This window comes from Lissotriton vulgaris, chromosome 1_1 (genome assembly GCF_964263255.1).
Source record: "Lissotriton vulgaris chromosome 1_1, aLisVul1.2, whole genome shotgun sequence".
Lineage (NCBI taxonomy): Eukaryota > Metazoa > Chordata > Amphibia > Caudata > Salamandridae > Lissotriton > Lissotriton vulgaris.
The window spans coordinates 1,054,153,570-1,054,167,450 of NC_141685.1; the positions used below are offsets into that span (position 1 = coordinate 1,054,153,570).

At 44.1% G+C, this 13,881-nt stretch overlaps 1 protein-coding gene across 4 annotated transcripts in view; it reads right to left on the minus strand.

The window, feature by feature from the left end:
• Positions 1-787: 787 nt before the first annotated feature.
• EIF3D (eukaryotic translation initiation factor 3 subunit D) overlaps positions 788-13,881 on the minus strand; it is a 67,030-nt gene continuing 53,936 nt past the window's right edge. For 2 of the 4 annotated variants that reach the window (XM_086962842.1, XM_086962838.1), the window contains exons 11-16: positions 13,321-13,406; positions 6,899-7,028; positions 6,368-6,510; positions 5,769-5,961; positions 1,749-1,839; positions 788-905 (exon numbers count right to left, since the gene is read on the minus strand). In XM_086962842.1, the coding sequence (XP_086818968.1) occupies positions 892-905; positions 1,749-1,839; positions 5,769-5,961; positions 6,368-6,510; positions 6,899-7,028; positions 13,321-13,406 (657 nt within the window). In that variant the 3' untranslated portion in view covers positions 788-891. Of the gene's footprint in view, positions 930-1,737; positions 1,840-5,768; positions 5,962-6,367; positions 6,511-6,898; positions 7,029-13,320; positions 13,407-13,881 lie in introns of all 4 variants that reach the window. The other 2 variants (XM_086962854.1, XM_086962848.1) reach the window with 1 other exon arrangement.

Sequence of the window (13,881 nt, forward strand, 5' to 3'; positions counted from 1 at the left end):
ATTTTGGGATTCGGGGGCGTGGTTTTCGTTCTCTGCACCTCTTCCCATTGGCTGGAATGTAAAATTCCAGCCAATGGGAAGAGAAGAGGTGAGAAAGAACCTAAAAAAACACGCCCCTCAATCCCCAAAACGAGGGGCTTAAACACATACGCCCCTCTCCTCCAATGGTTGGCCTCCGGTTAGGAAGCCAGCAATGGAGAAGAGGGGCGGGTTCAAGCCCTCACTGAAAAACATAAGATCTCGCCGGCGAGACTGCGTAAGTGCAGCGTACGCAGACCGAGACCTAAAAAGGCAACTGGTAAAATCTACAGAGTAAGCAGACAACTAAAACCTTCTGATGAACTATGCTGTTGAAAAAGAAATATGCAAGGCGGCTCTCCGTTGATGCAGACTAAATAGCTTATGCATACATTTGAAGATGTCCCTTCAGAGTGGCTACTCAAAGTATAGCTGAGCTGGGGCAGAGTCACATGCTTTAGAGACCTTTACAGTGCTTTACGTTGCAGCATACGGGACACTCCTTTACTTTTGTTTAGGTGCTGTGATATTGCGACTGTTCACACTGGATACATAAGTAGGGCCTAACTTTACTTCCTCAATGTCCCTAAAAATGGGGGTTAACATTTTTAACATAAGGTGGGAGTTGTCCTACAGCTAGAGATGGCGTTTTGCAATCAGGACTGAGGCTTTTCTTAAATGCTTAGAATAGACCATATACATCTATTACCCATACCTAAAGCTTAAACAGCACGTTCCAACCAGACAAGGAAGAAATACAGATGAAACAGTCAGCTCAAATCTTTATTTTTGTGCTATTAATAAATCATGGTTTTGGAGTTGTCAGCAGTGAAAATAAAGTGGCTACTTCTCAGTGCCCATGGCATTGGACGCTCAGCTCTCCTCTTCTGAAAGAAAAATAGACAATGTTCCTTAAGACAAAATGCGTAGAGAACAGCTACAGGGAGTTGGGTAAAACTTTGGTGAGCCTGAAAGTTCTGGGAAGGGGGTAAAACAGGCTCCTTGGGTTTGTAAACTTAGCGGTGTACCAACAGTGAGGTATTCCAGTTTCAGGGGTTCAGATTAACCCTGGGTTACCAAATGCTTTCAAGTAATCCCAAATTCTCCACACAAATGGACTTTCCAATTAAAATGAACTACAATTCCCAGCATGCAACTGTGAGATAAATGAAAATGTCCAATTGAAAAGCAACATCATTGTAACAGTGCTATGATAACCATAATTCAAGATACAGATTAAGGGCCTTGAACACTGCCTAAAAGCTACAGTACTACATGTCTGTGCTGCCTCAAAACATGGACAATGGATTTCAAAAAAAAATTATGACACAAAAGAATGGATATAAACTGCCATAATATCATTTGGAGGTTAGCTGATAAGTAGGTTCAAATCTGGCCAAAATGAGTGTCCTGTGAGAGAGTGAGAAGGTTGGACAGGAAGAGGGTGACGCGTAAGTGAGTGGGCAGGCAACAGGAAAAGGGCAAGCACGGCCACTGCAATGTCTGGGCATCGGTGGTTTGTGTTCAAAATCTCCCCATTATTGGGGACAGGGCTGCTCATTTGTGCTCTATTGAAGGTTGCATACAGGACCACCAGTGTTTCAAACTCTGGCCTTGGTGTGCTTAGCTGTGTACTTTTAAGGTGGGAAGGGATAGAGGGAACAAACTGCAGCTAGGAGTTGTCCACCGATACAACCCCCCCCAAATAAGGTCCTTCACCACCTACATACCTTCTGCTTCTTCCTCCTCCTCTTCATCATCATCCTCATCCTCATCTGAGCTGAAGGTGCCCTCTGGCAAGCTGTAGATTCGGATTACTTGCTGAAAAGAAGCAATGTTATCCTGAGTACAAAAATTTCTTGCACAGGAATTGTTTTCTTTTATTTTCACATATGACATTAGAAGGAATTTCTACATTTTATTCTAAGAGACCTAGTTGCCACCTACTGTAGATTTTGGATCTAAAGAAATAAACACCAGAAACATGGGTGGAACCAGCAAAACTGATCTCCCTCTTACTGGCTATCACAGAGGACACAATATCACTGCCAGGAGCACCACACAACCTCTTAGACGATAACCCCTGAAGACCTAATCCACAACACACTTCTAGAGCATCACTTCAACATTATAGCGCATTCATTAAACAAAACCAGAGTTCAAAATCCAAACTTTCCAACCTCACTCCTTTCTCTCAAGGTTGGTCTTTTACAAAATGATTTCAAAATGTTTGAGATGGCCGAAGTTAGTGGGGAAATAAAGATTGAATCTGTAGTCCAAATCTGTCTGGTAGGAAGAGAACAAGGGACCGGTCAACCAGGGTGCCAAGATGTTACACTTACCTGGTAATTCTGAGTCTTCAGACAAGAACTGAGTCCCAGTTCTTAATACTAGTCAAAAAGCCTGGGGAATGGACTATAGGGAGGTTGGATGGTATCTGCATGCAAGGCCCAGTTGGTGGGGTGATGACACAGGATCTGATACTCGGGGAATAGCACTCCATCATGCAAGCTATCTAGGTTACTATAAAAAGATATTGGACATGTTTTGATCGTCAACTGTCCGTCCTACAGCGTAAATCAATGAGAAATGGGATTACGCTTTGTGTACTGGTTATTATGAAGTATGATCAAAAAAATATATACAGATATTTTTTTAAAAGCTCACACCACTTCAAGTAAATGCCTCAAGAGCAATCTAAGGCCAACCCCATAAGTCTTTTTTCCTCTCAATGCAATTTCAGAATGCTATAGACACAACAGACACTTTCTGCTACAGGAGGGTAAGGAGGAAGGTTTCAGTTATGACAGGATCATTACCATACATTAGTAATTACAGCCAAGTTGCTTCAATCTTATCTTCTGCCCTGCAGCAAATTCATTATGTCCTCAAAGTAATAACCGGAAAGAGCGGTGCTAAAGGAGGAAAATGGGAAGAGTGACATTTTAATATGAATTAGATCAAAAGGTTCCAAAAGACTGACCAACCAAACTTCACAACTGTCCTGGTTTCGAACCCCACACAAAAAAAATTATTTGTTGCAGAAGCCCTTGTGGCAGCCTCCAAATCCATGAGCTTGACAGACGTTAGTAAGAATTTGTGCACGGACTGCCAATCCTTCCATGGTTGGTAGTTGCGGATACTGGCCTAAAATCTCAAGTTGGTAGCTCTTATGTTTGGGAGGAGCATAAAAAGCAAAAACTAAGCCAGGTGTAAACCATGGCCCCCACCAATGGGACAGGGTAGATGTTCACAGCCATAGAACAAGCAAAACATCAGTAGCAAACTGAACTTGGCGTATTGTGGAGGACAACATTTAGCGTTAAAGTGGTGATCTAATTAATAAAGCAGGGGGAAGGAATATGTTTTTAAGTTTGGCAAAATTAATCTGACATACTAACAGGAGGACTTCTGTTAATTCCACATTTAATTATAGCCAGCACTGCCAACATAAATGATTCTCGTTCTTTTTGCCATGCTGTAGCTCAGAACAATTCGGAAAAAGTGAAAATTTATCCTTAGCATATTCAACCTGATAATGGCGGTCTCACTTTTCAGAACTGCAGCTACAAAAGATCTTAATGGCACAACTAGAGCATTCCATCTTTTAAAAACCAGCCAAGGCACCTGATAAAATTCCTGGGGACTTGTATCAAGCAGAGCCACTAGTATGGACTATTTATATAAACGTATTATCAAATGCAAAAGCGGCAGGGGGAGAGATACCAGAATAATGGAGAGGTGCTGAAATCATTTCTATTAATAAGAAAGGTGGTGTATGCATCCCCTAAAATTACAGCCCATCAGCCTGATCGACAATCTGCAAAAGATCTTTGCACAACAAGTAATGGCTAGACTGCTAGATTGGCCAGATTCCAACAACATAGGACAGCCTTTGTAAGGCTAGTAAAACTTGATGAATCAGTAAATCATGGATAGCAGGTCTGGGGGCTGACATAGAGCTGCATAAAAGTCACATGTCCATCGACAACAGGGGTCATGTCAGTGCATTAAGTAATGTACAAAGGCTTTTGTAATGTGGAATGTCCTATATGGGTAATACACAACAGTAACAGCTGGAGTTACCCTTGCACCAAGGTAATAGCAGTAATATTCACGGGAGTAGCCAGAAAATGAAACCATCCCCTCTTGAAACATATCTGTAATCAGCCAGAGAATGCTAAGCGAGCAAATGCGACCTTCCATCTATTAATCCATCCATACCTTTACATATACCCAGGTATTGCCCCATCCATCAGTATGTTTGTGTATCTGACTTCTAACCATCCATTCGCTCTTTCATTGAGCATTTTCCATACTTGCACCCATTAACACTTACCAGTCATTCCCATCACTCTTCCATCCAGTCATTTTTACACTTCACCCTACCTTTCAAATTTCTTATGCTTTCCTTTGATGTGTCCTTCTTGCATCCCTCCTCCCCCCCTATTTCCCTTTCCCATTTTTTCTCCCTCATCCTTACTTTTTCATTCATATTTTTCTGTCAGACCAATTGTTTTCTAAAGTGTTCACCTCTGCGTTTTCTACAATCATTTTATTTTTAAATATATGCGTTTTCTTCCTTGTGCATTCCAGATGATCGCTCACAACCCCCTCTTGTGGTAATTCCTAGCAGTTTAATTTATCAGCATTTCTCTGCAGACATAAGGCCATAAAAACCAAATTAATGTTCAGATAGCCCCAGTGCACCAGCTCAAAAGGCCTAGGGGTAGCCTCCGCTTAAGCTGCTAAAGAGCCTCCATCCCGGGGATATTTCAACAATCCGCTTTAAATATACTTTGGAGATCTGTTTTTTCTCAAAACATCAGATTTTGAGTTTTGAAAATACACACTTTTTAATCTCATATATGCTCTTCAATTTTGAGATACATAATTCAACCAAACAAAAGCTTCCCATGTAATAGGCTGGGATGCTCACAGGAGTGATCCTTACAGTTAGTTGGAGAGCTATTAGTAGTTCCCAAGCTACTCATTGGAAAAGCTTGATCTAGATTAACGTACCAAAGGAACCTGCAGTGTGCTTGGTGCGCTTAAACTTCACATCCTGATAAACAAGGAAACTTCATGATGGTCAGCGAAGTCAAGAAATTTGGCCCAAGTTTAACTTTCACCAATTTTACGAATTAGAGCATTTAAACCGTGTGGACAAGTGCTACATGTATAGTGATTGTACCCAAATGGAACCATGCATCGAAAATGAAGTACGAACAAGCTAATAGCTGGTGGTGTAGACAAAGATACTATCATCAAATTACCGATCTCCGAATGCAGATTTGGAAAGCTCAACATTCCAAAACAAAATTTGTGTGGAAGAGTTTCTTGCTGCCTTCATCCACAATTTCTTCTGAAAGTTACAAACTGAGTTATGACCTTTCAAGAACTAACCCTAGTCTCACCTCCCACAAAAATTGTTGCAAAGGATTTAAAATTAGACGAACACAGGGATCCAAGATCCTGCTGTTTTGGGAGTATTTACCAAAGAAAATCTGTGGACTTTACCTGAAAGGGGCTGTCACAATCACAGCTCCGTTACAATCATTCAAGCACCATATGCCCTGTACCTGGTGACTGCGAGGAGGGCAAGAGCCTAAAGGTGTAGAATGAGGCAGTTTCACCAAGACTTCCAACTGTCGAATGATGAGTCTGCTTAAACATATTTAGGTTCTTACTGGATGAGGCACCGCTTCTATCAAGCGATAGAGCACCTACAAATTTGTGCCATTAATTACCTTGTTGGGGTCCTTCAGGATAAGGTATTTCCCCTCGTCCAACTTCATGCAAACATCGATCACACAGCGCAGGATGCCCCAGGTGTTCTCCATGCACAGGTTAATCTGGCTCGCAAACTCGTTTGGTTTAAACTGCTGTGTGCCCAGGACGACATGTCGTGAGGAATCCTTAGTGTGATAGCGGGAAACATAGCTAGAATAAAGAAGAGGCATGGGAAAAAGGGAGAGTGCGTTATTAAAGGACCATGATAGGAGGGGAGGCCCCAGTGACTTCTAGGACCATGCATGAGTGATTGCTATCACAATGATCAGATCATACAGACCTACACATCTAAAGAACAAGCTGATGCTTTGACCAGCACAGCCAGTAAGAAAAGGTAGTAGCAGTGCTTGCAGAGGGTCACAGATGCCCCTAAACCACCCACTTCGTCTCCCTCCTATGGATCAGCCTAACCCACAGAGAAAAACGTTAGATATGCCCTATCTAACCCATGCCCTGGAAGCCCACAGCTTTAATACAGGTTCAGATACTCCATTCATGCCATCTCCAGGACATTACCATATCTAGTATTATGTACCTGCCTTCCCAAGGACCTTACCCCAATTTCAAGTACTCTGATCCTGCCAGGAGGGCACAGCAAGTCCAGCGAGCTAGTTTGTAGCTGTTGTTTTTCAGCTCAGTGGCGATCACGGCTCCCCTCTGGGAGTCCAGTTTCTGACGCCAATCAACCCCATTGCAGTGCTGAAAAAGTCACACAAAAGGCATCTTGTTAGAAACTTTGGGGCACAATATGAACACACAAGTGCTGGTGAGGTGTTAGATCACAGTTAAGACGACGTTAGGCCCTTAAGCCAGAAGGTCAAATTTAGAAAGGAGCGAGTTTAGGGAAAGGGCACAACTTGGGGAGCATGACACCAGAGTGTAATGAGGAAGGTGTGAGAAACTACAGATCAGGAAGGTTTGTTTTTAGTGAGCAACAGTTAGAACATATCCTCACTTCATAAAACGTGCAGTGCAAATGACTGCCATAGTTCTTAAGACAAGAAGAGGGCATAATGGGACGGAGTACAGAGACAGGCAGAAGGCGGTCTGATACAAACATCAGAGCGGCCTCTAAATAGACACCAACCCTGGAGTCCCACTCGTTCAGCGTCTTGATGTTGATAAAGGACACTTCACCATTGGCTCCAGTCATCACACCGTCGTGTTCACAGCGAACAATCAGGTCAATGTCATCGCCAAGCTTCCACCGTCGGTACCTGAAAGACAGAGGCGTCAGGCTATTATAGTAATCCCTATAAAAATAACTGCACAAGTACTGTAAGATGGGTTTTAGCGACACAAAGTTCTCTGGCATTACGTGGATTGGTAGCATAAACAGTGGACACCAGAGTTAGGGCAAAATAAAGGCTTTTACCAGCAACTGTATTCCAGAGTACAAACGTAAACAGTTTCAATATACCCGGTTGCCAGAAAGAAAATATCCACTGCCCACGAATCCCCTTCTAGACTCCGGACCTCATTAGGCAGTGAGAAGAACATAGTGTATCACTGCTGTCCTTGTCCAGTTCAGGCACAGTTTGGTAAATGTCTGAAACACTGCATTATGGGCCAATCTTTCAAAGGAGTAAGATGGGTGAGCTCCAACAATACCCACTCTAGACAGTACGTAGACACAGGGAAATTCCTCTGAATTAATGCAGTGTTTCATTCTGGCTGAGAGGGGACCAGGCAGAAAACCTTTAGTGGAAGGAAGCAATCTTAGCATGGTCAGCTGAAAGGTAAAGGGGCTTTTCTTTCATTTACATCGCTAAGTCAATGACTAGAATTTCTAAAGAGTATGGATTTATTTCCAGCAGCAAAGAAGATCAGCCGAGGAATACACCACAGGACAAAGAAGTGTTCAATCACCTCTTGGTGAAGACTCGTGATCATCAAGATGTCGTCAAATCAGGCTGTACACCCTGGTGTTCAGACACCCAGCCCATTTGCGACAACCCAAATGCTGGAGAACACAGGGCCAGAGCATCTCAACAGAGAAAGCAAAACCCCAATCCTGTCTGCTTGTTGACATAACCACATTGCTTTCATATTGTCTGTCAACATCTGGACAGACTGAGCAGGAAGAAAAGCCTTGAGCACCAAATCGCAATCAATTAAAGTAGGCTGATGAGCAATACTTGCCATTCCGGAGACTAAAGCTTCCTATCTACAGCTGATCCAGATAAGCACCCCAGCCAAGAGCAGATAAAGCAGTCAACCCCATGGCCTTGTCTGGTGGAGGTTGTCCTTACATTCCACGACACAGGTGCACCTCCAAGTTAGGTCCGCCACTGTGGCTTGAGAAGCCAAAACTATGTCTAACAGGCTTACCCTGAGCCGGCACCACTGCCCACAGAAGAACCGCTGGAAAGCCCCCGTGGGGCAGCACGTATACATGACCAGGAAGCCAGTAGATCAAGCAGTTGTAGAACCATCAGGTATGGAATCAAAGACCACTCCTGAAACATCATAATCAAAACCGAATTTTCTGGACCTTCAGAGGAGAGAATGAACATAGATTTTGAGTCCAGTATTACCCTTATAAACAGGAAACAGTAATGGGCCCCCAAGAGAGATTTGGGCTTGTCAATGGAAAATTCCAACTCAAACAGCAGGGATGATGTTTTTTGCAAGTGGTGAGACACATTCTGCGACAACCCAACTGAGAGAAGCAAGTCATCCAGATATGTGACTACAGCAATTCTAGACCTCCCGAGATAAGCCACAACCCATGCCATCACCTCTGTTTAGACTTGAGGTGCTGATCTCAGTCCAAACAGAAGTACCACAAACTGGTAGGGAGATGACCTTATCAGAAAATGTAGGTACTGTAGGAAACTGATGCAGAACCCATGCTTTTTTTTACCCCTTTTTATCTACTAGATGCTGGTTTTGAGCTCTGACAGTGCACTGAAGCATGCTAACCAGAACTCCATGCCAGTGCTCTTTCCTTAAAATAAGTTGAAGTCTAATTGGAACACAACTAGCAAAAGGACTTTAGCACCCCTGTAAGTCCCTAGTAAATGGTACCCCTGGTACCTAGGGCATGGGTACTAAAGAGGGTCCCTAAGGGCTGCAGTATATGTTATGCCACCCTAAGGAACCCACACACAAACGGCCATTGCAGGCAGCTATATATGGTGCAAACCATGAGTGAAAATATGACCAGGCACATTACTGTGTGCCATGCGAAAGTCACTGCATTTAATATAAGTAAGTCATCCCTAGAGCAGGCCTTCTAGCCCTAAGGCAGGGTGAATTATATTTTATGTGAGGACATCTCTGCATGAGCAGATATACCCCTGTGATGTCTGGTTCTATTACCAGATGATGTGAGAGAACAGAGAAGCCATCTTAATGTATTTACTGTGCACCGGTCAAAACGAGTAACCCAGCTACATAATGGCTTCACAGATACATAGGTACCCCCACAAAACCTACTAGTTCATCTAGTGAGCTGGCTGGCTGGTATTGTCCAGCCTGCTACCACAGATGAGTTTCTGACCCCCTAGAAGGCGAGAGCTCCACTCGGAGTTCAGTAACAATGCACCTCCTTGTGGGGGGGGGGGGGGGGGGGGGAGACTAGTGAATCAGCATATCAAGGCCAGAGGTTTCAAAGCCTCTGCTGCCTTTGATATGCATGCCTAGCTTCCCCGAGACCTTGATACCACCCCCGGAGGCCCATTTGGCAGCAGGACAGACAGGTAATTATTAGGAGGCGTGTTACACTGCCAGGCTGGGCACACTTCCAGGGTAAGCAGGATGAAGTGAACAAAAGTACTCCACCATCTTGACTATGGTGGAATTAGGAACTCTGGAACAGGGTGATGCCCACTCCCCACAGGAAGTTGTCATCTAGGGATGAAGTCACCCCAGAAGTAAGTAGCCAATTGGCTGCTAAGTCACTTCCTTTAACGCCCCTAAATTGAGAGTTTAGGTGGCCCCCGACACCAGAAAATCTATTTGACTACTAGAAACCAAGGAAGAAAGAAGGAGCAAAGAGCGAAAAGTGAAGACTTGCACACAACCCTGCCAGGTTGCTTTCACTTTGACCATCGCTGGGACTGACTTCACCAAGTGCTGGATAGCGTCCCCAAAAGCCTTCAAGGACTGCCCAGCACCTCAACAACCAGAAGAGATCTCGCTTGGAGCAGAAAATCTGCTCTTCTACATCTGCAGGCACCAAAACAAATCTGCCAGGGCCACTGTGTTGCCGGCTATTGGGCCCACCGAAGGAGCAGCTCCAGGAGATCAAATTGGTCTCCTTGCCAAATTTGGAGACGCCAAGACCCCTGGTAGCTTCCCAGCACCAATAACCTGGCTATTGCAGCAGCTGCAGCAACCAAGGCTTGTTGGTGGTCCAATCCAGACTGCAATAGCACAAAGACCGACTGACCTACTATTGAGGGACATCAGAATCTACAAAGGCAGCACAGAGAGTGGCCCTGCTGCCCTGTTTCCCCTGTACACTAGGTCACCAAGACACAGAGAGTCTGACCGCGGCACTCCAGTGGCGTAGTGAGCACGGGACCCACGTCTGGGCATACCCTCCCAAAATAGGGCGAATAGAAAAACACACAAGATGATGGTCTCCATGCCACTAGAATCAAGCTATCCTGGCTGATGAAGGCTGATAGCCAGAAACCGGTTCTAGGATGCTTGATTCCGGTCCAGGGAAGACATGTCTTGGCAGTTCAGGCTGGACTGTTCCCATGAGGCACAGGGTCAAGACTGATTTGCATATGGCCATGTCTGAACTGGGGTGGTGTGGGGAGCAAAATAACAATGGATTAAACCCAGATCTGTGATTGGGGGTGAATGTTTTGCCATTGTGCAACATTTCGTCCATCAAATGTTTTAACATAAGCTTCTTTATTAAAAAGCCTTTATGCCTCCGTACCTGTCAATCCGCAGAGGTATTGGCCTAGCAGGGATAACGGACAACATTTAGAATCACTCAAAAAAACAATCTAATTTCTGTTTTTATTCACATTTAAAAATAAATACAGACAAGAAAATACATTTTTTTATGTTGTATCTATCTGTAAAAAGAAATCGAAACGGAAAACACAGAGCCGTATTTATTGTACTCCTCAAAGCACCATGTCCATCTTTTACTACTTCCGAAAAATCTTCTTTCAAATGGTCTAGCATATTAAGTTACTACAGCATGCAGCTAAAATACAGGCAGCATTAAAGAGACTATAGGGCCAAACTTCCTGATTAATAACTCATTTTGCCCACGGGCTCAAGATTGTTGGATCCCTGTCCGGTAGGTGAGAGGGAAAGGATCCAGGATTTTTGTTTGCAACATGAGGAGGCCAGGAGCACTAAACTCTCCGGTAAAGGATGAAAGAAATGGAGGGTCCCCTAGAGCCGTTTTGCTCCTCCAAACCACAGCTCTGCTAGCAGTAGGCAAAAAGACAGGTTTGTTACATGCCTCCCAACTGGGATCCATAAACTTCATTGAAGGGCAAGAGTAACTCTGCAGAAACTGCTGCAGTGTTCAACCTCTAAGAATATTGTAGGAAGACTATACAGATGGTAGAAGAAGTTCCAGATTGTCAACAGCATCCTTTATGACCGCATTGAAGGATACCATATATGCAGAAGCAGGGCCTAGTGGGGAGGGGAGGTCTATATATCTGGAGATGTGTCCAGACTGCAAGTTTTCTGTGAAGCTAGTAAAACTGCAGTCTCACAGGGGCTTACAGAGATGTATGATTAGTGCTGCTGGTACATCTTGCAACGGTGGTGGTGGAGCGACTGGTATAGGGGTCAATCATGGAACGGACTACGAGGGCCGTGGACTCAAGAGGATAGATCAACGCCAGGGTAAACACCAGATGAACAAAGGGAATACTTGGCACCAAGGTATGCACAACTAGTACCCCAGGCAGTACTCTACTCTGTATCATGAGGCCAACCGGTGCATTAGAGGAGAAACTGAGCATGTTGGAACATGTCCCGCTTATAGGAAAACTGATCTGCGTCCGGAGCCAGTAACTCTGTGTAACCAGGCACCAATCAGCAGCTGAAACTGGTACCAGCTAATGATCCAGAGGGATGGTCACAAATTACGACTGAGGAAGACAATTTCTGAGGAGGTGAGAAGTTCTCTGCACTTTGAAAGTCTAAGCGCCTGAACACTTTTTCCTCTTTTCAATGTCCTCTCTTTTACCCAAGAATACTTCCAGGAGGTTGAAGACCGCGAACAGGAGCGGACCTAGACTGAGAATATGGCAAGTCCATCAATCATCCTTTGCAAAAGCCACAATCATACTTGGCTTCCCAGTTTTTGATTGCCTTGGGCAACATGCTCCCGTACAGGGGAGCCCAAACACAACAGACAATCCATGTGAGGATCCATTCGGAACAATTGTTTGTTGCTGCTGCGCCACAGCTTAATGCATGACCTCTTATGGGTTGACAATGTCATATACAAAGCACTGATTTTGTTTGCTGATTTCCCTGAGGAAAATGTCTGACGAGAGGAGAGCTTTGGATACATGCAATACTGTAAAGAAAAAAGTGATCCGATGTCTGTGTACTGTGGTGAGCTCTTTATAGCTCCAATAACATCACAGGAGGCTATTTCCGGCTCCCAGATGAAGCCAGGGCCCTCTTCCGGCACAGAGGATCTATAAAGAAAATTCAGCATCTAGGTTAGTGCCTGGGAATATTCAGCAGGAGAAGAGTCTGCAGGCACATCTACCAATTAGAGTTATATTTTATCGGCAATGGCAGGTTAAACTACAATGGAATACTATATGTACCTACCTGCAAAATGAAATAATGATCTACAACCTAGAGGTTTGTTGCAGCATAAATAAACCAGCAGGTTTTCAGTTTGGACAACAACAAAAAAATCACTATAACCACAGAGTGAACACCACCCATACGCAAACAGTCCACATTATGCCTCGAGGCACATCCTTTTCTAATATTTTACTAAAGTCATTCTGAGAAACAAGATCAAACTTTCGGCCTTGCTCTGCGAAAACCACCTATTAGCACTGAAGTGTGTTATGTCCAACAAATGGATGCAGGTGGCCTTCATTAGCTGAGAGCTAGCATTTGTGGAAACAGCTGGCTCTGGTTGTAATAATAATCCGACAGAATTGGATACGAAGGAGGAGCCTGGGCCTAGCTGGACAGCTCTGGTGAAAAATGGTGATTGTTCTTCTGAAAGAGCGTGAACTTTGCAGACTGCATATGATGGGACAATTGGCATCATTTCAACAGTGATCTGCAAGTGCTCAGAACATTCAATAGGCACAACTTAGGAAATATTTCATAGTTTATATGTATTCAACCTTATATGTATAAACAATCTAAATAATCACTATCATGCAAAATCATTACTTGCCTTTATTTGCAACATATCCAGGATCATTTCTTTTCCACATATTATATCAGAACCCAATTCAGAGTGATGCTTAAGAGTACACCCTAAGCCGCACACATTATATGGTCATAGACCCTCCCCCACTCATAGCCAGGTTGTACCTGTAGGCAACAGACGCTACTTCATTCTGGTCCACATCATCCTCGATAAAGGGGTTCGGGTTGGGAAACTTGTACTTTTCTTTACCCTGCCAGGGAATTAAGAACAGGTAAACCAGGTGTGTATTAGGCTCAGACGAGACAATGCCAGCCACTTACTCAAGATGCTCCAGTAAGATTATTGAAATAGGTGATATGGTACCATCACAGCTCCCGCTTCTCAAGAACCCTCACTGCAGTACCATGAAATAATGCTGATCTGCCTTCCCTTACTAGGCAAACCCGTTGCAATCCTCATCCTCTGGGCTCCGGCAATCCCACATGCTTTCTAGACTATCGCTTGAGTGCTCCTTTCACTGGATCCCCACCTGCTACACTCCTGCTGCTGTATAAAGACCCACTTCTACAGTTATCTGCTACTTCTTTTAATGGCCTCTTGCATATTTGCTCTCAACCCCTAATTAGGATACCTCGGTGCAGTGGTTGTTGCCCCTCGTTAAGACCTGCTGCGGCAATCCTCCTCACTCCTAGTTAGGACCTCTTTCTGCAGCACTCATTTTCCTC